Raw genomic sequence first — 22,872 nt, forward strand, 5'->3', positions numbered from 1 at the left:
ATTGAATAATGAGAAGCAATATACCTCTGCCTGTCTGTTGAAATAAAAATATGCATATTAGAACATAATAACACTGACGGTAACTTTAATTAGGTATTTGCCGGAAAAAATAAGAGAGTGCATCAAAGTTCTTGGTTGATATTAATGGAACGTTTGGCGACTTAGTAGTTTGATGCAAGCAAGAGGTCTTCTTAGTCACTGTGGCCACAGACGGAGAAGTGCTTGCAGATAAATACTGCCGCTGGGGTATGCTCTCAACACTCATATTGACAATTTGCCAGTTTTAATTGGTTGATGGTGAGTTATACCTTTATTCTGTAACTCAAAACCCTGCATGAATTATCTACGACTACCAGTCAAAAAAACGTCAGGTACAATAATTCAAACTATGCGAATGATGTTGGCAGCTCACCATACCATGCAGTGTGTATAAAGTGACATGCGGGCAGGCTGCCTTACATACCACACACAGACATCTTTAGCCAATGTTGTTTTATTCCTTTTGTGGCAAAAGAAATACTTTGATGAATATAATGACAGCCATAGCTACAGCTATTAGAATGCATAGTACAGAAAATATCCACCAGCCCTTGGCTGACCCGGTTTGCGGCACAGGGCAAAAGTGTTTCCAGTTTGGTTGCAAAGGGCAGAGACATATAAGAAACTAATTTATGGAATTCAATGCCGTCCCTCATGGGTTGCAGAGAGCAGATATAAAGAAAATAAAAACACTTTGTTTTGCATTTTTAGAGTGCAGAGAGTTTAAGTCCAGAATGTTAAATGTCAGTGCAAGTCTTGGTTGGTCCATTTGATTTCTTCAAGTCAAAGACTGTCAGCACACAACAGACCAATGGTGCAGGGAGCACTGTGTGTGCACTGCCAGCCATCTTTAAATGCACCAGCTCCTTGTGCTGGCTGGAGAGACACCGCTGCCAGGCGTTGGTGCCTGTGAGTTATTGGCCACAAGGTTGTGTGGTGTCTGATGAAATGGTTCCAATGATAGGGGAGAGAATGGATGGATCGGAGGTGTTGTTAGCAGTGCTCACTTCACTGCATACACGAGGGGACAAGTCATTGCAGACTTTCTCCTTCCTTTCCAAATTCTTAACAAGTTTATAAGGGCTCTGACTTGTGCCCACCATATGATGCTCACTGGGGGCAACTATTTTCTGGGTCATGTTTGAAAGTCTTCTCATCAATACACCCTGCTTTTTGACAGTCTGGCCCTGCACATTCATGGCAGCTTGCAACCCCTCCAGAACCTTGGTGTGGGGAATGGCATGCTGGTTAGCCTTGCCTAAGTGCATGTTGATGTGCTTCACCTGGGCATACGTAAGGCGCACAACTCGGGCTACTTCTTGAACTGCCGAAAGAGAGTGCTCCTGTGCGGCTGCCGCGGATTCCTGTGCAGCGGCCACACGTTCCTGGGCTTGTGCTGCTCGCTCTGTTGCAGCAGCCTGGCGCTCTTGTGCAGCTGCGGCACGTTCCAGTGCATCAGCTTGGCGTTGCACGACTGCAAGCCACTGCAACTGATGAGACTGCAAATGCTGGTGCTGGATACCGATGCCCTGGGAAGGGTCAACTGTTGCCATATAATCTAACTCCTCATCCTCCTCTTCTTGCATGTTTATGGGAGATACAGACTGATCCGATCCTGCCTCCTTGGCAGCCATAGTGGGGTGGACCCAGGCTGTTGTTGTGGCTGGCAGGTGGTGTGCTTGAGTGAAATCCAATGACAGTATTGATGGAAGCCCAGCTACTGAGCTATCTTCATCTGGGTATGAGTTATAGCAATGTGGTGGCATGCTTGCCTGTGAACGCGTTCTGCGAAGACTGACAGATGTTCCTGATGTCACCTGGACTGGGGTAGGAGGTACCCTTGCAGATGGCTGAACACTGCTGGTTTGCTTTCTCTCCAGAGTGATGCCTGATGGTAATTTGTGTTTATCTTCATCCAGTGAGCTGGTAGATCCCAAATCCCACTCTTCAGATTTCTCTTCAGATTTCACTTCTATTTTAAGTGGTATATCTGCAAGAAGAAAACATGGCTGGGGTCAGTGTATAGTCGGTTATGCATGACAGGCCCCATCACATCAACATGCACCATGTATTAGTGCACTCGTAGCTTTGTGTTATTTGTGCAAGACTTAGATATTCATTGTTGTTAAGTAGCAGGCTGCAGTGGTATAGGTCTATGAAAGACAACAGTAAAGAACAGTAAATGGGACATCATGACTAAAGCATTGATAGATCTAATATGTTTATAATTCATTCAAGTTTTCAACAAAACGTTATGGGTGTTAGAGAGGCAGTCACCCGTGTCGTTTGTTGCAAGTTCCTGACTGTGCTCCCTTCAACGTTTTGGCGTCTTGTGAGGCATGTTAGCGACTATGCTTTGTGTGTGTATATCCTGAGTTCGCCATGCCTATACCAAGCCTGGAGCATCATGTTTTTTTTTTACCATAACAGACTTAAGATTAGTAATACAGTGATGTTGAACATACACAAGAAGACGATTGTGGCAAAAAAGAAGGTTGGTCAAAACCCTTTCCAAAATACAAAGTCTGAGTGGCATACGGGGTACTGAATACGGTTATGTTTGCGTTTTGCACTGCTGGCTGTTATACAGACTAATGTTTCCGCAGGAACTAGGACTATAGATGTATTATACAGTTTCAGTCCATCTGTGGACTGGAGAGGCCAACTACATAGGAAGACCTCTTGAGAACAGCATTGCCTTTCATTGTGTTTGTACATTAAGCACTTAGCCTAGGTATAGATGGGTACAGAGCAACCCAAAACCTTGGATAGAATACTGTGGGTGGGATGTCAATGGACAGTTCATGACACTGTGCATAAAGAAAGATGTACTCTTCATGAGCGTTATGCCTCCATCAATAGTCAGTATGTAACGGGATGCTGCATAAGACCAGCTCGTATCAACAAGCTCACTTATTACAAGATGTCTCAAAGGTAAAGGACATTGTGGGACTCCATAGAAATTACAGGATGCCGGTGACATATACACGGTTATAAATGGCAGACAGGGACAAGCAACTTGGAGGAGATGAGCCTCCATTGTACTCTCTTTTCAAAAGCTGAAATAATCCTTCCACACACCCTTGCGAGTTTGAAATGCACCTACCAGTTCTCTACATTGTTGCTTCCTCTCCATGTCAATATTTTCAATCAATCAATCAATCAATCAATCAGGAGTTTGTATAGCGCGGATACTCACCCGTGAGGGTCTCACGGCATCATACTTTATGTGACGGACTCCTGGTCCAACCTCAAAGGGTTTTGCATACTCAATACGCTTAGGGCATGAAATGCTGTTTGTAGTCTTTCAGCTAGTCAGAGACCCACTTAACTGCTGAAGCACCTCACATCCACAAGGATGGTGCACATGTCTATTTCCCACTCCAGAGACGCATTATGAATTATAGAGAAAAGCCTTTCACTTCGTTGCCTATGCAGTGGTTAGGTATACGGGATCTCAATGGGGACATTGCATAGGAGCCTCACATTTCTGCTTTCACCTCCCTCATTGCTGTGTTGCACACTGTACTCTCCTCTGTTTATGTTCTTTCTCTGCATCTTTTCTTACGGATCTTACTCTGGCTTCATACTCCCTCTCTGCGAATGCAATTCTGTAATGAGATAGAGAGCGAGTGACTTAAGAAAAGAGGTAGTCCAGATTCGTGACAGTGATGAGGTAGACATGACTCGCCTCTTAGGGTCTATTGCACATCCCAGGGCTCTGACTTTTTCTGAGAGTAGGATCATAGTGTTTGTGTGGAGGTATGTGCTTTTGCACTACCTACCTGTGTATGGCTGCTGGCTGTGTCGTTTGTCTGGTCTATCGGAGCTTTGTGTGGGTGTCGGAAGCATCACAGCGTAGACTTTAGCCTGAAGTGTTGTGAGACACGCGTCCTCGCTTACGCCACTCGGAAGCCCCTGTGCCTGGTTGGCTGCTACTGTTTTCCTGATCTTCCTATTGAAGTCATACCAGCGCTTCTTGAGGTCTGGCACGCTGCGCTGTACAATGTCCACAGCATTGACCTGTTCACTGATGTCCTTCCAGATTTTAGTCTTCTGGCCCAAAGACGTGCTTGTACTCAGAGCCCCATACAGCCTCTCGTGGTTGTTAAGGACTGATTCGATCAGCACCTCCAGGGCTAAATCAGGGAATTTCCATTTCCTCAGCCTGCCCCACATAGATGCAGTTTTCATACTATTCTTGTACCCTGTAGAACGCAGCATGGTCAGCAGGCACGGCAGTAGGCAGAGGCCTGGCAAGAGAGGAAGGGGTAAAAGTAGTCTGTATTGGTTTCTGTACGTCTGGAAATGAGACAGGATCTCTACATAGCAAAGCAGCCTTGGAAAAAGTTTGTTTAGTATGCTGGCAAGGTTCTATGCAACAACTTCTTCAGGCACATGGGTGGTTAGGCAATAAAAAAAGGGAATGGACAGGAAAGGCATTGCAGGTGTACGGGCAGCAGGGAAGTCATCACTCCGCCGGTCAGCTCAGCTCAGCTCCTGCACAGTTCTTGCCACCAGCACAGTCGAAACCTTGGTGAAATGTGTGCAGGGGTCCAGCCAGTTGCTTGCAGATTTGAGGTTGGCACCTTTTGGAAAAATAGGAGACAGTTTTTAATGGTCTCTTCTTCATTGTGCCTTGAAGTAGCATGACATTATAGCATAAAGATAAATCAAACAATTTTTGCATTCAAACCTCTGGCTGAAGATAGGACACATACAGAGTTTTAGAATCTATAGTGATCAGCTGTTATCACTGCACACGGCACCTGCACACTCCACTAGAGGGGTGTAAATTTTGACCAGAATCTTAAGAACCATTATACTTGCAACTTCATGTATCATTCCAATTGAATACCTAGTGCTAACAAAAGGAGCAATAAACATTGCTCTATTACAATCTGACCACTGATGCCCAAGAGTAACTATCAGTCCCCAAAACAAGCAAGCCAAGGTGGTCATCGCCACCCAGCTCCACATAAAACCTAAACTAGACCCCACACTTGCACAAAGTTACACCTCCAGCAACAATCTCAACCACCATTGCCCACATTCCTAAAGGGTGGCGGAGGGAAAGTTGCCCCACCACCTACATAATGTAAAATTGTGCAAACCTCTTGAAACAGGATGTAATGTGGGTCAAGGGGCAAGAACTTTGGTCTTAAATACATGGAAAGAAACAACACAAATCAGGAATGATTGCAACTTCACCACTTGCTTCTCCTCAATATCCTGGTGGATGTTGACGCTGTGTATCACACCACGTTACACCAACACCCGGACCATCTCTCGAAACACAAGATGGTGGTGGCCAACACAGGCGGAACCTGGCGGCTACCAACACAAAACATGCCTGATGGTACTGGGTGAATGTGAGAAGTCAGAATTCAGTGAAGAGTTGAGAGTAGTGAGTGCACGGACCAGTGTCTTTAAAGACACCATCAAAAGAGAAGGGACACCAGTGGGGTACAGCGAAGAGGAATGTTTATAGTCAATTACTGCAGTTTTCCTGCTATGGGGAAATACATGACATAGAATGACCAGGAGAGATGCAAGAGATCACCAGCTATAATCACAGGAGGGGGCGATTCGAATGACCGCCTGTTAAGAGACAGTGGGTGGGATTGGGGGCTGAGACACAGGAGGGCAGCAAAAGTGGGTGTGGCATCTGCCCTCTCCACACACAGTAAACAACAGCATCGCTGGTGGTCCCAGACTGAATACTTACTGTATAAAAGAGTGACTGTGCTCAGATCCCTAAACAGGCTACCAACTTCAATTCATTCACTTTTTAGGAAATGCACTGTAGTTGTCAACCGTCAACAATAAATCTTTCTCTGTAAAGGTAATAGTATGAAATGTTATGAAGTAGATTATTTTTTTTCCCCATTTATCACCCGGCTTAATTGATCTTTACTACAGATGGGTGTTTGCTATACAAGCAGACTTGTAAATATTACGTGAGTGCAGGAGCCGCAATTTAAAAAACAAAACTAACTACATCCTCCTGATGTTACACGAACATATTGTTACAGCACTAATACACGCCTGAGCTTCAACGACTAATAATTAAAGGAATATGCAGAGCTCCAGATGACTTGGGAAGACCGAGGAATGTAATATGAAGTTCTTGTTCTGGCATTTGCAAGTGTTTTTCAAGAATTGAATTTGCAGTAGGAAAATGCACTGTTTAACAAGTGTTATCAAATGTACTAGAAAGGCGTCATTACACGTTTAAAGAATTAACAACCGTCTTGCCTCAGAAGTGAACAGTTGGGTAAATTCTCATTGCTGAACAAAGTTATTTTTATCCAGAGTTTTTGTCAGACATTTTGCTGGACTTCCAGGAGCTCCCAGGCAATTTGGCTGAATAGAAAGAATCTCGCTCTCAAAGAACGGTCCTGCTTATGAATGTTATTTAAGATTAGGGCATTGGCAGGTCTATCAAGTCAATGGAAATGTCTCTGCACCCAGTGTCTAGAAAAATAAAAAATAAATCTGGATGTATAATAATGTTTATTGCTCATTCTTTGAGAAAGTGCTGTCAAACAAACTTAAAACACATCATGCAGAGAGAACACCTTAATAGTAACCAGATCCGACCCCGGAATTTAGTACCTGATAATATGCCATAGCTCCCAGAACCAGCAATGGTGGTGCTGAGATTGAGTCATCCAATGTATGGCTAATGCAAACACTGCTAGAACATAATCTTTTATAGCTATGATAAACACCATCAGAACTGCATCAGTATGTGAGCAAGAATAATAGTGTGTATATTGCTGATGTTACTGTATTGTTCAAATGAGTTGCTTACTTATGCTAAAATTGCACATAGAGACAAGTTCTTGAAAATGTATTTTTTAATGACTTCTTGGCTGCTAATTGAGACCCCATCACGCCCTGTACAATTGGCAGTTGAACAAGAAAAATTACAATATACGGTTTGGGTCATCTCTCGCTTACACTGGCTTAAACTGTGGTCTTCCTCTGCTGCAAAACCTATGGATGATCTCAGATCGAGGCATTTACCTTGGTTCTATTATGTTACTCTGTTACTATGCAACGTAGGTTATTCATCCCTCAAGACACAGCATAACTTGATCATTGGTAATATAATGGTTAAATTACGCAAAGAATTTTTATTGTGGCATTAACGCAAAAAGTTATGCAAGCATTAGGACAATCTTTCATGGTGAGCCGTTTTTAGGTCTCACCTAGTGAACGCAGCGCATGCGCTGCTTCGCATTGGCGAGGCTATTGTTGTGGGTTTAGTGAGCAAAGGGAGACAAACCATGTGCGCGCATGGACAGGCGATGTACACGGCCAGGGTGTCTCTTTTCTGCCTCACATGCTCCCACCGCGTGCTCACACTACAGGCAGACACGCGCTTGTTGAATCCCGCTTTCACTTTAAAGCGCGATCCTAAAATAAACATGCTGCTGTTTGCGTTTCGGCCGCGCCTGTGTTTCTCTCCCTCCACCTTTGCGCGGTGGGAAGCCGCCCGCATACCCTGAGCTCCAGTGGTCGCCTCTACCGCCGGCACCCCCTGCATCCCGCTCCTATCGACACCCCCGCTCCAGCAGATTCAAGTAACGCAGGCGAAGTGTCTGCCACCAGCAGCCCGGGCACCGGTGTAGCCTGCGAGCGGAGCTGTGCATGGCAGCGCACAGCGGGCAGAGCCAGACACCATGCAGGACAGGGGCAGACCCAGCCGGGTGCAGAGCAGCGGAGCAGAGCGCCACCCGCATCCGAGGTTTCACTGCTGACCTGGATCCAGAGGATGTCAGCCACATCCAAGGGGACCCCTTCTCCCCCAGCAGAAGAGCAAGCCTCCAAGACCACGGTGAAGGAGCAGATAAAAACCATTGTAGATGACCTGGAGCTGGGCGACTTGAAGGCCCAAGTGCCGCAAAATAATTCAGTTTATATTATGTGGTGTATAAAAGAGGACTAGAGTCATACGCGTTTAGATATAGTAGTAAATGAACCTCTAATAATCTGCCATTCAAATACACAGACATGGAAGCCTTACACACCGGAGCAATGATGTCCGCCCACAAAAATACCTCACTGCCGGTGTTAGCGTGAGAGCCAGACGTAGCCTTCACATTACCGAAGACTGGAAGTGGCATCTGTTATTGAGTTCCTCTTTTACGGAAATAACCCCGGTTAGGTAGGTCGGGTAACGATGGAATGCTTTTCTTTTCCAAAAACTTGCATTGCTTTCTGTGACACATGCACCTGTCGGCAGGTGTGGTTGTAGTTGCAGGCCAATTAACACACGAAAATCCTTCGGTATCCACTTCCCCTTTCCTGCAAATGCAATTTAGGGTGCATGTCCATGCCAAGTTTGGTGTCTACACTAGCCACATTTTTGTGTTGGAAGCTCAGAAGCTCATTCCTCCCCTACCCCCGCAACCCCCATGCAAAATCGCCCATATAATAACCCGGTATTTGTAAAGCGCAAACTAATCACGTATACGGGTCTGAAGGTGCTTGGGGGCCAATGAAAGGACATTGATTATGAACTGTTTTGCCTCTATATTTCCCACCTGGCGTATTCGAGGATCTAAATAAAAATGTTTGTATTGCACCTGTCTTAGGTGTGTGCATGTTTATCTGGCTCTTGGGTGGTGGCTATGTTCTTGGTCTGCTGGAGCTGAAAGTTGGTCCCAGTTACATTAAGCGCTGTATGGGTTCATTCATTAATACTTCAAAGTGTTAATTTAGAGAAAGCAGAAGTGCCGTGTGCAGTACAATTTGAGAACAGGATATTAAAATTCTTATTCTCTCCACAAATTGTTTGTATGATAAAATTACTTGACACAGCGTACACGCAGATTTGAATATATTTAGTCACTGAAGTGTAATCTGTGGACCAACAGTGGAGCGAGATGACAACTGGTGATCACCCAATGCGAAATTGTTATTAAAGTATTTCCTTCAAGGTAAGTTACACCCATGTGAATTCAGTTAGGAGAAGAGTAATGATGGGCACATGAATGGAAGTGCCGACAGATTAGGGTGTGTGTTGGTATAGTTCTCATGTAGCCTGGCTCCAAATTAAAAGATTAGCAGCAGATGAAAAGCGAGCTTTGGCAAAGCTGATAGGTCTCACCTTTGGGACTGGTTAGCTTTCCCAGTTGCTTTTGGTGGTGCTATACAGCACCAATGTATTTAACTGATTTGTGCAAGTTTCATTTGCATTTCTTTTTTATCCACTGAGCGAAGACGGTGTACGCCAGTTAGATCAGTAAAGCGGGTGCTGTAGTTAAAGCATTGAGGGGGGCAAGTAACAGAGGAGTCAAGCGGAAAGAAGCACATAGATGGTGGGGAAGTACAACTCGGAGAGGATGCTGTGACTGAGGAAGAGCGCAACACGGAAGGGAAGGTCGGGGGAAAGAAACACTTGGATAAGAGAGAGAGAAACACAGGGTGGGGGACTGGGAGAGAAGGATTTGGATATGAGAGAGAGAGCAACAGGGGATGTGGTGAGAACCACACGATAGGCAGCTGGAAAACACATGCACTTTTGTAGTGTGCTTCAGGAAAGAAAAAAGAAGTTCCCTAAAAGTGAGTAGTGGGAGGTTATGCTTCAGTTGAGGAATAGACACAAGATGGACAAGGCAAGCTATCAAATAAGAAATGAGCAAACAAGAGTAACATTAATGTCAACCAATGATGAGCAATAAGCAGTCTGACAAGCTGACAACAAGTCTTTTCCAACCAGACAGCTTGAGTTGTCTGATAGGCTCAAACTAAATATATTTTAAAAAAGTAAAACTTTTTTTTAGGTTTTGCCTAGGGGCTGCTTTAGCTGTTTGGCTGGACTTGTGTAATAAAAAAACATAAATGAAAAGTACATACATATATACTTAAATAGAGGGGCTTTGGATCAGCCCTGTTCATTCATTTGTCCATTGAACTATCATTCCCATTTTTCACTCACCAACTATAGCCTATACAGCATACAGTATTGGATCAGCCCACTTCAGCTGTTGGCTCTGTCAAAGTGTGAGTGACAGCATATATCATTAAAGATTGGCTCCTGAGGCGGAAAGCCGGGAGCAGGGCTATTCACTTTTTAAAACCTGTACCTGTAATACTGTGTTTTTATCTCACTTACCTGCATCACTTGGCTTTCTCAAACAGCGCTACTCGCTGCAACGATCCCCGCCATGCCCGAGGGAGAGGCGAGACACGCCCCCTCGGCTGGACACGCCCCTCCAACCTCCTGACCCGCCAACATAAAGCATGTGTCTTGCCAGGAAGCGCAGCGGACGTGCGCAGCGGGCGCGACTTTTGCGCGCCGAAGGCGCGCCTAAGGCAAGCCCGTCTGCGCCCGTCCGCGACCGACCGGGACCAGGGGCTATATCCCCTGTAGGTTCCTGCGCACCTGAGGTAGCCACCATTCGCTACAACCGTAGCGATTTACTTGCCCTGCATAAACCTATCGAAACAACAAACTGCATCCAAACCGGCCCAGGCATATCCTACGGACCCATCTCATGCCGTTCATGTCAATGGACCAGCTTGGGTCAACTCTCAACGGATCCTCACATAATCCCTACTAACCCCCAGCATGAATTAAAATGTCTATATTTTAATGCCAGATCACTACCCAAGCATGCATTAGACATATGGGACATTTTATCCTCAAAAACGCCAGATTTAGTTTTTGTCACAGAAACGTGGCTATCCGATGTCAGTGCTCCAGACCTAGCCAACGCCCTCCCCCCCAACTATAAAATAATAACACAAAACAGACAAAGTAAGAAGAAAGGAGGCGGAGTCGCCGTAATTTTCAGGGACCACCTAACTTGTCTAACGGATACAACTAATGCGGATCCTGAACATGAGCTATTACCATTTAAAATTCTCGCCGAGAATTATGTTATGTTAGCGGGCGCAGTTGTCTATAATCCACCAGGACAACAAATCAAACTCAGCGCTAAACTCCTGAATCAAGTACTCCCTTTGTGCTTAAAGCACAAAAACTACCTGATTATTGGAGACTTCAATGTCCACTACGAAAACCCTAATGCTCCTGGAGTCGCACAGCTCAAATATGACATGGAAATCCTCCAACTGAAACAATTAGTCGATGGCCCTACGCACATAGCTGGGCACACCCTGGATCTCTTTTTTACGAACATCGAATCGACCACCCTTAAGGAAACTCTCCCTCTGTCATGGACCGACCATTTCATGCTTTCATTTTCATTTGAACTTCCTGGCAAACCCGTTAAGACCAGATCCACCCCCCTCACCTCTAAGAGAGCTTGGAAATTAATCAATAACTCCAACTTCCAAAATCATTTTCACGAGACAGACGTCTCCCTACCAGACAATGAACCTATCGGTAATAATGTCATCCGGATAGAAACCAGAATTCATCAAATATTGGACAAAATAGCACCCTTACGAGAAGTTAGAAAAAAAACAACCATTAACGAAAAATGGTACACCCCCGCCTTCAAGAGTCTTAAAAGGGAATGCCAAAAAACAGAACATCAATGGAGACAAGCGAAAGACCCTCTAACCAGAGCCAACTATACTGCCAAAAGGAAACAATATATCCTTGCCATCCGAGAGGCAAAAAAGGCATTTTTTGTGCAACGAATCAACGAAAACCATAACTCTGCAAAAGAGTTATTTAAAATCGTGAAAGAGCTCAGCAACCCATCCTGCACCTCGCAAACTCTCACCCCTTCCACAGAAGCATGCGAACGGATTAGCACCTTCTTCTCCGATAAAATTAATAAAATTTATTCAACCTTCACCCCATCCCATCCCGTCCCCCCTTGTGATGACGTATGCCCATCTGCATCCGACTATGACAACGATCGCCTAGACTTGGGCAACTCCCCTCGTCTATCCAACTTCCAACCACTCTCTGAAGAAGAAGTGTTAACAGTCCTTAGAGCAACAAAATCTGGCTCTCCCGCAGATCCCTGCCCTCACTTTGTATTCTCTGAAATCGCACCGACTCTATGCCCACTCATCACCAAATTATTCAATCAGTCCCTCGCCTCCGCGTCCTTTCCAGACTGCTGGAAGCACGCATCTGTAACCCCCCTTTTGAAGAAAGCTGGTTCCGATATTCTCAACCCTGAGAACTATAGGCCTATTTCACAACTCCCCTACCTCTCCAAAGCATTGGAAAAAATGGTTAACTCACAGTTATCCAAATATCTGGAGGACAACTCGCTCTTGGACCCCACCCAAACCGGATTCAGATCCAACAACAGCACCGAGGCCACGCTGCTGGCAGTGTCGGACAGTGTCAGATGCATCACCGACCAAGGGGGCTCGGTGGCTCTGATACTGCTAGACCTGTCGGCAGCGTTCGACACGGTGTCGCACAAATGCCTACTGAACATTCTTCGGAGCAAAGGAATACAAGACACTGCGTTGCAATGGATTGAATCCTTCCTGAGCAACCGCACCCAAGCAGTGCACATGGGCCAATTCCATTCAGAACCCCGTCCCATTGGCTGTGGAGTCCCACAGGGGGCCTCCCTAAGCCCCACTCTCTTTAATGCCTACGTATCATCTCTGGCCGACATCGGAAGAAAGTGGGGCATCGGCATCTGCTCATATGCCGACGATACGCAGTTGATGGTGACCATGGATGAAAGATCGGAAGGATCAGAAACAACCAAAAATAAACTCCACAGTTGCCTCTCCGAAATGGCAGATTGGATGCGCAACCACTGCCTCAAGCTCAATGCCGGAAAATCTGAGATCCTGCTGTTCGGAGGAGCCAAACTATCGTGGAACGATTCATGGTGGCCACCGTCACTAGGAACAGCCCCGACCCCGAAACAATACGCCAGAAATCTAGGCATTATGATGGATGACGCACTATCTATGAAAGATCATGTGCGCACACTGTGGGGTAAGGGATTTGCAATCCTGAAACTCCTCGCTAAGATTTTCACCTGGATCCCACTCGACTGTCGTCGTACGATTACCCAGGCCCTCCTAGTCAGCCGCCTGGACTATGGCAATGCTCTATTCGAAGGAATGAAAGAGCAGCTATTCTCCCGCCTACAGGTTCTGCAAAACCAGGCTGCTAAACTGGTATGCAACAAAGGCAAACGTGACTCGGCATCAGCATGCCTAAAACAACTCCATTGGCTTCCGATACGCCAGCGTGCCACATTCAAACTACTTTGTCATGCGCACAAAGCCCTCCACAAAACAGGCCCTACAATCTTGCAAGGGAAAATTGAATTTTATACTCCAAACAGGAACTTGCGATCCATTAACTCAGCCCTAGCAAAACCTAAGCGCATCTATAGAACAAGGACAGGAGGACGGGCCTTCTCCCACCTGGCGGCCAAACGATGGAATGAACTACCGATTGACCTGAGACATACCGTAAACCTTCTTTCATTCCGAAAAAAACTCAAAACACACCTCTTTCCCAAATACTAACCCCTCCTGCATAAACCTCAGCAGCCTTTTCTTTTTTAGCGCCTTGATATCCCTTGGGATGAATGCTGCGCTCTACAAATACCAGAAATAAATAAATAAATAAATATCAATGCTATTTATTTATGTGTTGATTATCAAAACAGATAAATAAAAGGCATTGTCATTTACAATGTCAATATCTTAAAGTCTTGGAAATGCGAGACCTATTGCATTGCAAATGCTTGTTTTAAATTCTCAGGAAGAACTGGGAGGGTTGGATCTTTGAAGAAAATCTTGCTTTTTGATAAGCTGTGCCATGGAATTATTACAGCTGCTTTGCTTACCTCGAAGTGGGGAGGCCTGCATTCGCTCTCATCTGCTTGCAGTTTGAGTAAGGACGTGGAGACAGGTGTATACGCGCAGTTTTTTAGGTCTCGCCTGAGCCAGCGCTTTAGCGCTGATCTCGCGAGAGCTTTTGTAGAAGGGGGATTTGGAAGTGCAAACCAGTGCTTTCAGGACGCCAACTACAGTGCATGTGCGCCGGGCGCGCGCACCATTTGGCAGCCTGCGTGATCATTTTGCGGCTGCTTTGATGTTCTCAGTGAGCCGCGCGGCCACTGAGAACATCAAAGCGGCCGCGAAAGTGCACAATTCAGACATGGTGTTAGACGACACTGTCACAGTGTAAGCCCCATCTAAGATGTCACAAGGCACGCTATTTGGAATTTTCTCAGCTTGTTACAGAACAGTGGACCATAATTCCCTTCACTGGGGACACACCAGGTCGGTGAGAACTATGACCGTATTTATTTACAAATCACAAATACCAAACATTGATCGAATGCCTGCCGCCAACGGTGCCTCAGACCAACACCCTCTCACATAGTGTAGACAAATTCACCATTCTAACAATACCAGAAAAGGCATACAGTTCATACCAAAGGCGTTATGGCGCTATCTGACAACGGACATCCGAGACACTGAGCACAGATGGCTTGGAAGAAAAGCTGTGGAGAGGAAATGCTTTCCATACTGCGGCAGCTTGGACCCCATGTGCTGACCAGTACACGCTGCTTTGGGTCATTTCTCTCACGGGAACGCGGCTTTTATGGACTTCAAGCACTATTTTAAATGGTAACAAAATATTTCCTGTAAAATATAGTCAGGGGGGAAAATGGTCACGAAGAGGCGCTAGCGTATTGATCTGAAATCGTAACCTGGGATCGGGCATGTTTGGTTGAAGGCAGGAGATGAGCTGCGGTTTCTTGGGACTGCGGTCTCTGCTTTCCTTCCCTGTCCTATGGTCTGATGGCTGGAAATCAAGTGTAATTTGCACTGAAGTTGAAACGGCAGCTTTTGATCAGAAAGCAGCAACGTGGAGCCTGTTCAGCTCTAGACGCAGTGCTTTAACTGGGCCGGTACAGTCTGGTTTGGGGTACCGGCACATTTTTTATTTTGAGAGTGAGCGTACCTGCACTTCTCAAGAGGAACATAATACTTTTACTTGAAGAGTGCCGACACTTCTCAGAAACAAGGAGGTACGGGGTACCTGCACTTCCATTTTTCCATTTAAAGCACTGTCTAGACGTGCAGGATGTATACAGTGTTGGAAATATAAATATAAAAGCACAGCTACTCACTAGCCCAGACTGCCAGTTTGCTACAGACAAGCGGAGGTACTCCAATTAAAAGAACTGAACCTCTGCTGAGAAATGCTGGTTCTCTCCATTGCAAGTTAGAGGGGTGTAGGTACTCAGTGCTCCAGGGTACCGGCCCATTCAAACCATGGGATTATACCCCCAGTGGCAAAGCCATGTACTTTTTGATAATCTTTGTGTCAATTCCAGGGATACAACTACCACGTTATTTACCCACCTGACAGGAATAGGAGCACTTCAATACAGACTACAGGCGATGCTGTGAGTGACTGCAGAACAACGCCGTGGCTAGGTTCTTATTGCTGTGAGTTGCCAGCAGTGTCATTGTTGGTGGGTGTATTGATGAGTTTGGAAATTTTACAGATTACGTGAAAAAATCGGTTAGACTGAGAAAATATTTGTTCGTTAAAGTTTCTGAACAGTTTCATCGAGTCGTCTGCATGTTGGGTGTGTTTAAGTGTCACTATGAAATTGTGACTTTACGTTGTATAATTGAAGTTCTCCGGTGTATCAGAAAGTCATGGGCGAGATTTTTGTTAGGGAAATTTATGGTTTTCTACTAACGTTTCAGAATAAAGCATTACACGTCTCCAGTTTAAGACCACAACTTAAATCTTCTGAAATTGCTCAAATATTGTGAGCGAACTCCTCACTCCCGGAATGCCATCATCGGATCCATACATAATAAACGTGTGTGCCATTGAAGTTAAACATATTGAAAATAGTAATTTTATCTGGGAAAATGCACGCATCGCCTTCATTCACATTCAAATGGTCACACAACGGGTGTATTGTTTGTAGCTTCAGTGGTAACCTCAGCGTTGTCATACACAGTGCCTGATGTGATGTGTGTGGTCGGGGCGGGTGCATTGGGGGCGCTAGGGAGCGAGAAACAAACGTAGCTAGCTGAAGAATTACAGTAGTTTTTAGGTTTGGCTTGACCTATTTATATGCCAAAGCTTATTGCTAGTTATACGAGCCGTGCCATGCAAAGTGCTATTGTGGTCAGTTGGGTGCAAGGTTTTAGCCTCTGGTCTCTATTTTCTATATGGTATCTGCCGGTTTATTGGTATGACCCTAGTAAAAGCAATGTTCTGTCTGAGAGCTTGCCAACGACCTTGCCTGATCATGGTAGCAAGAAATTCATTTCAAAGCGCCCTCACATCACTTGTCGCATTATAAACACGCATTCACAAAGCCAGTAGGCCTGGCCTTAACCAGCTGGTGTGATAGATTTTTCTTTTATTGCTTATTGTAAACTGGCAAGAAAAAGGTAACCAGCATTTGTAATGCAATAGGTCTCGCTTTTACGAGAGTTTGAGCTATTACCATTGCAAATAACAATGCCTTTTATTTTTGTTTTAAAATCGTAAATAAAGGGCATTGTCATTTACAATACCAATAGCTTAAACTCCAGTAACTGCGAGACCTATTGCATTGCAAATGCTTTGTTTTTTTAGTTAATGCAAAGTTTCGTAAACAGTGTCTTGCTCCTTTGTTTACAAGAGCTGAGATCAAATCTTACAAAGTTGATTTGGGGTTTCTTTTAAGCAAAGATCACTTAAGAGTTCGGCTTTATATAGCCTCACACGTTAGTGCATGTTCATTGAGAGTTTGCGGGCAATTTGTGAAATAATGAGACACCAGCAAGTGAGTTAGGAATCAGGGTCATGATAAAAAGCACTCAGTGGTTGACAGTTGTAATTATGCTTAGCTATGTTAACTTGTAAACTGAAGTGTGCTGTATTTTGCTGTTTTTTTTAAAAAAACATGCTGTAATGGTATGTAAAGGCAATGACAGCCAACTAGATTAAGACAATATGTGGAGTAAAGTGGAAGGCAGTAGGTTATTTGAATATGTATGCATATTTGTAGAAGGCTTCTACCTATTACTAGCATATCGCAATACTAGTGGGATATAAATGAATTTGTACATTTATTAGCGGACTGCTGCATTATAAAATTGATTATATTCTGAAAAGTATTTAATGTTTATATCTGAAATAAAACATTCAAAGATTGATTTATAAAGTGACAGTATTGGAATCTGCTCTAGTGAAGACCTATATCAATATAGTAGCATTAGTATGCCACTAGCTAAGCAGGAAGATTAAGAGATGTATTGCTGGTGTTTCTGTATAGTCTAAATTAGTTGCTGAATTAGGCACAGAAATTAAAGGAGAAAAATAATGAAATGAAGGGTTTGAAATCCATTGTGCATAGCACCCACTCTAATATGTTGCAGAACATATTTGTAACAAATCCCCTTTCAGAGGGCCTCGGGCATGCCTTGGCTGCTGGGCCCAACTGTGGTGGTTTAAGGCCATTTACTCCTGATGTCCCGGGGTCCGACCTACTATGGATCCTGCTCAACTGGGCCAAGTACGCCTTCTGCACTTGACTTTCAGTAGCAGCTGTGGTTGAGCAGTCTAGGTTCTCTCAGGTGGGATGCACATACAGGTCTGTGAACACGACTCATAACTCAAAGTGCAAACTGTATGAACAACAAATCAATGTCCAGCCAAATACTTGCTCTCATAAGAAAAAGTAGTATTTTATTTCTAACTCTATATATGCAAAGAGATGTGACATTCAAAAGCAACAACACAATCCTCCTTGAGGTCGAGCCTCTAGTAGTTTTCAGGCGAATCCCTCTCCCACCCTCTATTGTGTTACTCGTTATGGGTAATTCCCCATTCACTGGTGCCCACATCGGGGAATGCAAACTATGAGGCTGTACTCAAGAGTTCCTTTCCACTCCTCAGGATTTCAGTCAAAAGAACCCATGCTGCCGGAGAACCTTCAGTAGCGAATCCTTGGGCCCAAAATGCCCAAGTTTAAGTCTGACCTGGTTCTTCAGCACTGAAACATTTGGCGTTACTACGAGTGACCTCAGTATGAGCAAGATTGAATCCTGCTCTGAGATGTCACGTCTTCACCAGGCAGGCCCGGACTTCCTAAAATGGAATCCAGCGCACCACCTCAATGTACATTCACAGCAAACCTTGGCTCCAGCAGTGTTACCTCTCTGCATTGTACCCTTAGAAGTACACATGCATTCAGCACATACACTCCATCTGCGTGCACTGTTCATCACTGAAGCTTTTTTGTATTTAACTGAGTGTGTTAGTTGCAAACACACACACTGCCATCACGCCCATTCACTATGTGCGTTGCACAACACTGCACCCTTCATGTATTGTACTTCACACACACATACACTCAGAACATGCTATCCCTGCGCACACAATGCACAGCACTACATCTCTCATGTAATGTATTCCTCTCAGGCATACAGACACTCAGCACGTGTACTAACCACACATGCACTGCACAGTACTGCTCAATCCTTGAACTGTACCATTCCCAGGCACACATACTAGAAACGCAGACTCACTCCTCCTGCGTAGCACCCTTCATTTTACCTGATGTAGGCCACGGGTGAGTTAAGCACACAGCAGCAGAACTTTTGAACAGGTGAGTGAGCCTGTAGGCCTCACTTCAGTGACACAGGGTAAAAAGATCTTGTTCACTACTACTGATACTTCACGGTATGCTGCCACCACCCTGCTCGTACTGCTTAACTCCTGGTGAAGGCAGTAGCCTTCCACCATGTTTAAGGTAGCACTTTGCAAAACCAAAGGGGATGATGGACGGAGTGTTGAACATTGCAAGCACTCACCCCCAGTCAACTGATCTGGGTTTAATCCATCATCATTATTTAGCTCACTCCGCCAACCCAGTTCAGACATGGCCATATGCAAATCAGTCTGACCCTGTGCCTCATAGGAACAGTCCAGCCCGAACTGCCAAGCCATGTCTTCCCTGGACCAGAAACAAGCATCCTGGGACCGGTTTCTGGCTAATCAGCCGTCATCAGCCAGGATAGCTTGAATCCAGTGGCAAAGTGAGCAAGGGACCCACGTCTGGGCAAACCCTGCCAACTTAGGGCGAACAAAGCAAAACCAAAGGGGATGATGGACGGAGTGTTGAACATTGCAAGCACTCGCCCCCAGTCAACTGATCTGGGAATGGATGACATTGTTCTGCATGCTGTCCATCAATTGTTGGTTTTGCATTTGTCACCCCGAGTGGGACGGATATGCCCAGACGTGGGTCCCGTGCTCTCCATGCCACTGGAGTCAAGCTATCCTGGCTGAAGAGTGGTGAAATCCCAAAACCGGTCCTGGGATGCTTGTTTCCAGTCCAGGGAGGACCTGGCCTGGCATGTCCGGGCTGGACTGTTCCCATGGGGGACAGGTTCAAGACTGATTTGCATATGGCTGGGTTCAAACTGGAATGGCATGGTGAGCAAAAAAACAATGGATTTAGGCCCAGATCTCTGTACTGGGGTGAATGTATGACATTGTTCTGCATTCTGTCTATCAATTGTTGTTTTTGCATAAGGTAGCACTTTGGGCATGAATAGTGTTCACCTTTGACAGGAAATCAGCATTAGGGTTCTAGACAACAGTACAGTTGGGCACTCACAGCAGAGGTACACGTCTTTACTATGCAGAGGACTTTTCTGTCCCAACAACTTGTGAATGCAAGCGCACGAGTACCACCTAGTTCCAGTTCATGTAGGAATGCTACAAAGAATTTCCTCAGTTATACGGGGAAGAAAAGCAAAGATTGAATCACCAGAGACTCAAAGACACGGCAGGATAGCATCCTAAAGTAAGGACTGTTGGAATTATACAATTCCAAAACTGCAGTGTTTTACTCCTACGTAGGGATTGGAACCAAACAATCCACCGCGCATTGCATAAACTGCAGATGTTAACTAGCTCAAACAGATAAAAACCTATCAAACTGATGCACAGGTGGTGAAACACCACTCAAAACGGGTGGTAAACATTAAATAGCAACATTTTTGGTGTCCATGTACATACAGAGAAGATAACGTTGCCTAGATATTACGTTATCATGAACAACACTGATCTCAAAGCAGCACTTACTTCAAAAGGACCTCCAAATTAATTAGATTCCCTAACACAGTGCTTCACTTTGTCCATATTAGTATGATTCTCCGGCCCCACGTTTCCCTACATGTGTGTCTCTCTGGACCCAAGTTGTTCCTAGCTTTTGGTCTCACATGTCCAAATCTTTCAGTCTCTGTCTTCAGGTGCTTGTAGTTCTCCAAGATAGTGCACATTAGTCTGTTAATTTTTTTTGTCCTTCAGCGTGTCCTTGTCCAAATTTGTGTGTGGGTATGGCGCTCAGATGTCCCAATCTTGGAGTGGCTCAGCCCCTGGGAAGTCCCTATTTGTATCAGAAAAAAAGGGGGGGGATATGCTACCTTGATCTGCACATCAACATAAGCACATTTGTAATGACTATCACAGCATATTTTTCTCATTTCAGAACAGAGGACGAGTAGATGCTTATAGTATGTCAGTCACTCGAAAAAGGACTTAATATAGTCCCTGGCCGCATGGACGTATGTCGAGCTTCTACTATTGGAGCTCTACACACACTACTACGATTACAGACAGGGAAAAAATATTTTCTTTTGGGTTATATTAGGACGATTTGAGAAATTCATCAAATCATTAATAGGTGAGGAAGCCCTGCTGGGCGAAACGAGCGTCGGCTGCCGTTTGTTGTTGGAAATAATTAAAAAAGTAATAACGGATCAATTGCTCTGGATATGGACTAATTCTTAGACTGGTTACTGTAGGAAGGTGGAATCCGACTATATGGTTGCCCCCACTTTTTTCCTGGTGTTGGAATGGTTTTTGACTAGTCTGGCTGGGATCCTGCTATCCAGGACCCCAGTCTATCTGCTAACTCCCTTAAATGATTGGTGTGCCTATTGGATGCACTAGTGATTGGATACTGTGGTGCCTTGTGAGCCCCTAGTATATGGTACCTTAGGTACCTAGGGCATTGGTACTTCACAGGCCTAACAGGGGCTGCAGCATGTATTATGCCACCCCTGGGAAGCATTCACAATTTGACACCACAGGCCTGCTACTGCAGCCTGTGTGAGGTAGTGTTAGCACTCCTCACTGAGGTATAGGTTCCTATATCTCACCATACACACACATATAAACCTATCAGTCACCCCTATGGTAGGCCCTATCAATCCCAAGGGCAGGGTGCTTGGTTTACTATGTGAGGGGGTGCTTCTGCCTGAGCAGGACCCCTCTGAAGCTGGCAGAGTCTATTCTCTGCTGCTGTTTGTGGATGCGGTTAAACCATATACTCTTAAGTGCATTATAACCTCGCTGTAAATGCTAACTTTGGAATGACTGCATCAAAACATGTCGTGTTTGGTGTCAAACAACTTGGAATCCTACCCCCACACCAGTAACTGGTGTGGGAGTAGGATCCGACCCTTCTAGAGGGGACGACATGTACCCACTGTACCACACGGTAGAAATCTTCTAGAGCCCTGGCATCACAAAATGGATGCCACCAGCACCGACACCGGGCTGCCCTCCTGCTGCTGACGGAAACTCGCAGTGGAGGGAGCCCAACAAAGGGTTTCCTGTCACAGGGAGGTGTCACCACCTCCCAGACAGGACTTAGTGTATTGGAGCTGGGTGGGTGCACTCTTAGAGTGCTTTGAAGTCCTGTACTGGGGGAGCAGTAAGCTCCTCTGTGCATATGCCAGCTCAAACCGGTTCAGGGGCTACATGCCCCTGCTCTGGCGCGAAACTGGACAAAGGGAAGTGGGTGTAACCACCCACTACCCTGACCCTCCTAGAGGAGTGGTCATAGAGCTAGTCCCTCCCATCTTTTTACTAGAAGATACCAAAGCTTGCCAATGCAACTTAGATTACACCTGGACGACGCTCTACATAGAAGAATCCTGGCCCTTCGACGTTCCACTATCTCTGGAAGACTGAAGAATCTCCCTTGGAGTCAAGGAGTGACTCCCCTGCTTGGCAGGCACCAAAACTCTTCAACAACGGTTGCAAACTTTACCACTCCCGCCAGAGCCCGAAGTCCCTGCGTCCCTTGAAGCGGATTTCCTGACCTCTCGACGGCCATTTTGAGTCCCCAGCGAAGCTGTGGCGTCTGGACCCCACGAGTGACGAGGAACAGCAATACCAGGGAACCGTGCACTGATTTCGAGTGCAAGCCCTAATCTACGTCCAACGAAGTTGTGCTTTGGACCATCTGTTGTCCAAGTCCCTAGCAGGTCTAGTACCAAAAATCAGCGGCCTACCCCGTCCCCAGTGACCGTGGGCTGTTGTTAAACTTTTCCTGCAAAGGCGTCTTCGCGGTTGCTTGCCCGTTGGCTAGTAACTCACCTGAAGACTTCCACATCGACTTCAAGGGCTCGCCTGGTTGCTCTGGGCCTGCCCTCACTTACCCTCGCTGGGTAAGTCCACCAGACCTTGCTGGTCTGCACCATTGCCAATCTTCACTCCACACGAGACTTGCAGTTGCCAAGGCTTGTTGGCTGCAATCCGGGTGCCGACACCGTCATCAGCTGCAGACGTCGTGGGAACCTCCGAATCCAGCTGCTGGTCATCGCCGAACTCTCCTGGACCTCGTGAGCGAAGAGACAAAACTCCATCATCGACCTGAAGAGACGCGACAGCTGTGGTCATCCATCTTGCTGGCCACCGGTCACTGGCAAGTGACTCTGAACTCTGTCCCCTCAATTTCTAGGTCTTCTGCAACTCCAATCCATCTTCGGATTCGAACGGAAACCTCTCCAGTTGTCACAAGCAGCAAGTCTTCAGTGATCTCCATTGAAAACAGCATCGCGACCCGACACCAAAGGACACCT

The 22,872-nt window shown here is 45.6% G+C and overlaps 1 protein-coding gene across 2 annotated transcripts in view; it reads right to left on the bottom strand.

Moving 5' to 3' along the window:
• Positions 1-477: 477 nt before the first annotated feature.
• The window catches only part of LOC146868705 (uncharacterized), a 44,994-nt gene continuing 22,599 nt past the window's right edge, over positions 478-22,872 (bottom strand). For both annotated transcript variants that reach the window (XM_085613394.1, XM_085613404.1), the window contains 2 exons: positions 3,825-4,628; positions 478-2,029 (listed from right to left, as the gene is read on the bottom strand). In XM_085613394.1, the coding sequence (XP_085469520.1) occupies positions 954-2,029; positions 3,825-4,263 (1,515 nt within the window). In that variant the 5' untranslated portion in view covers positions 4,264-4,628 and the 3' untranslated portion in view covers positions 478-953. The remainder of the gene's footprint in view (positions 2,030-3,824; positions 4,629-22,872) is intronic.

Source organism: Triturus cristatus, chromosome 1_2 (genome assembly GCF_964204655.1).
Source record: "Triturus cristatus chromosome 1_2, aTriCri1.1, whole genome shotgun sequence".
NCBI classification, from domain to species: Eukaryota; Metazoa; Chordata; class Amphibia; order Caudata; family Salamandridae; genus Triturus; species Triturus cristatus.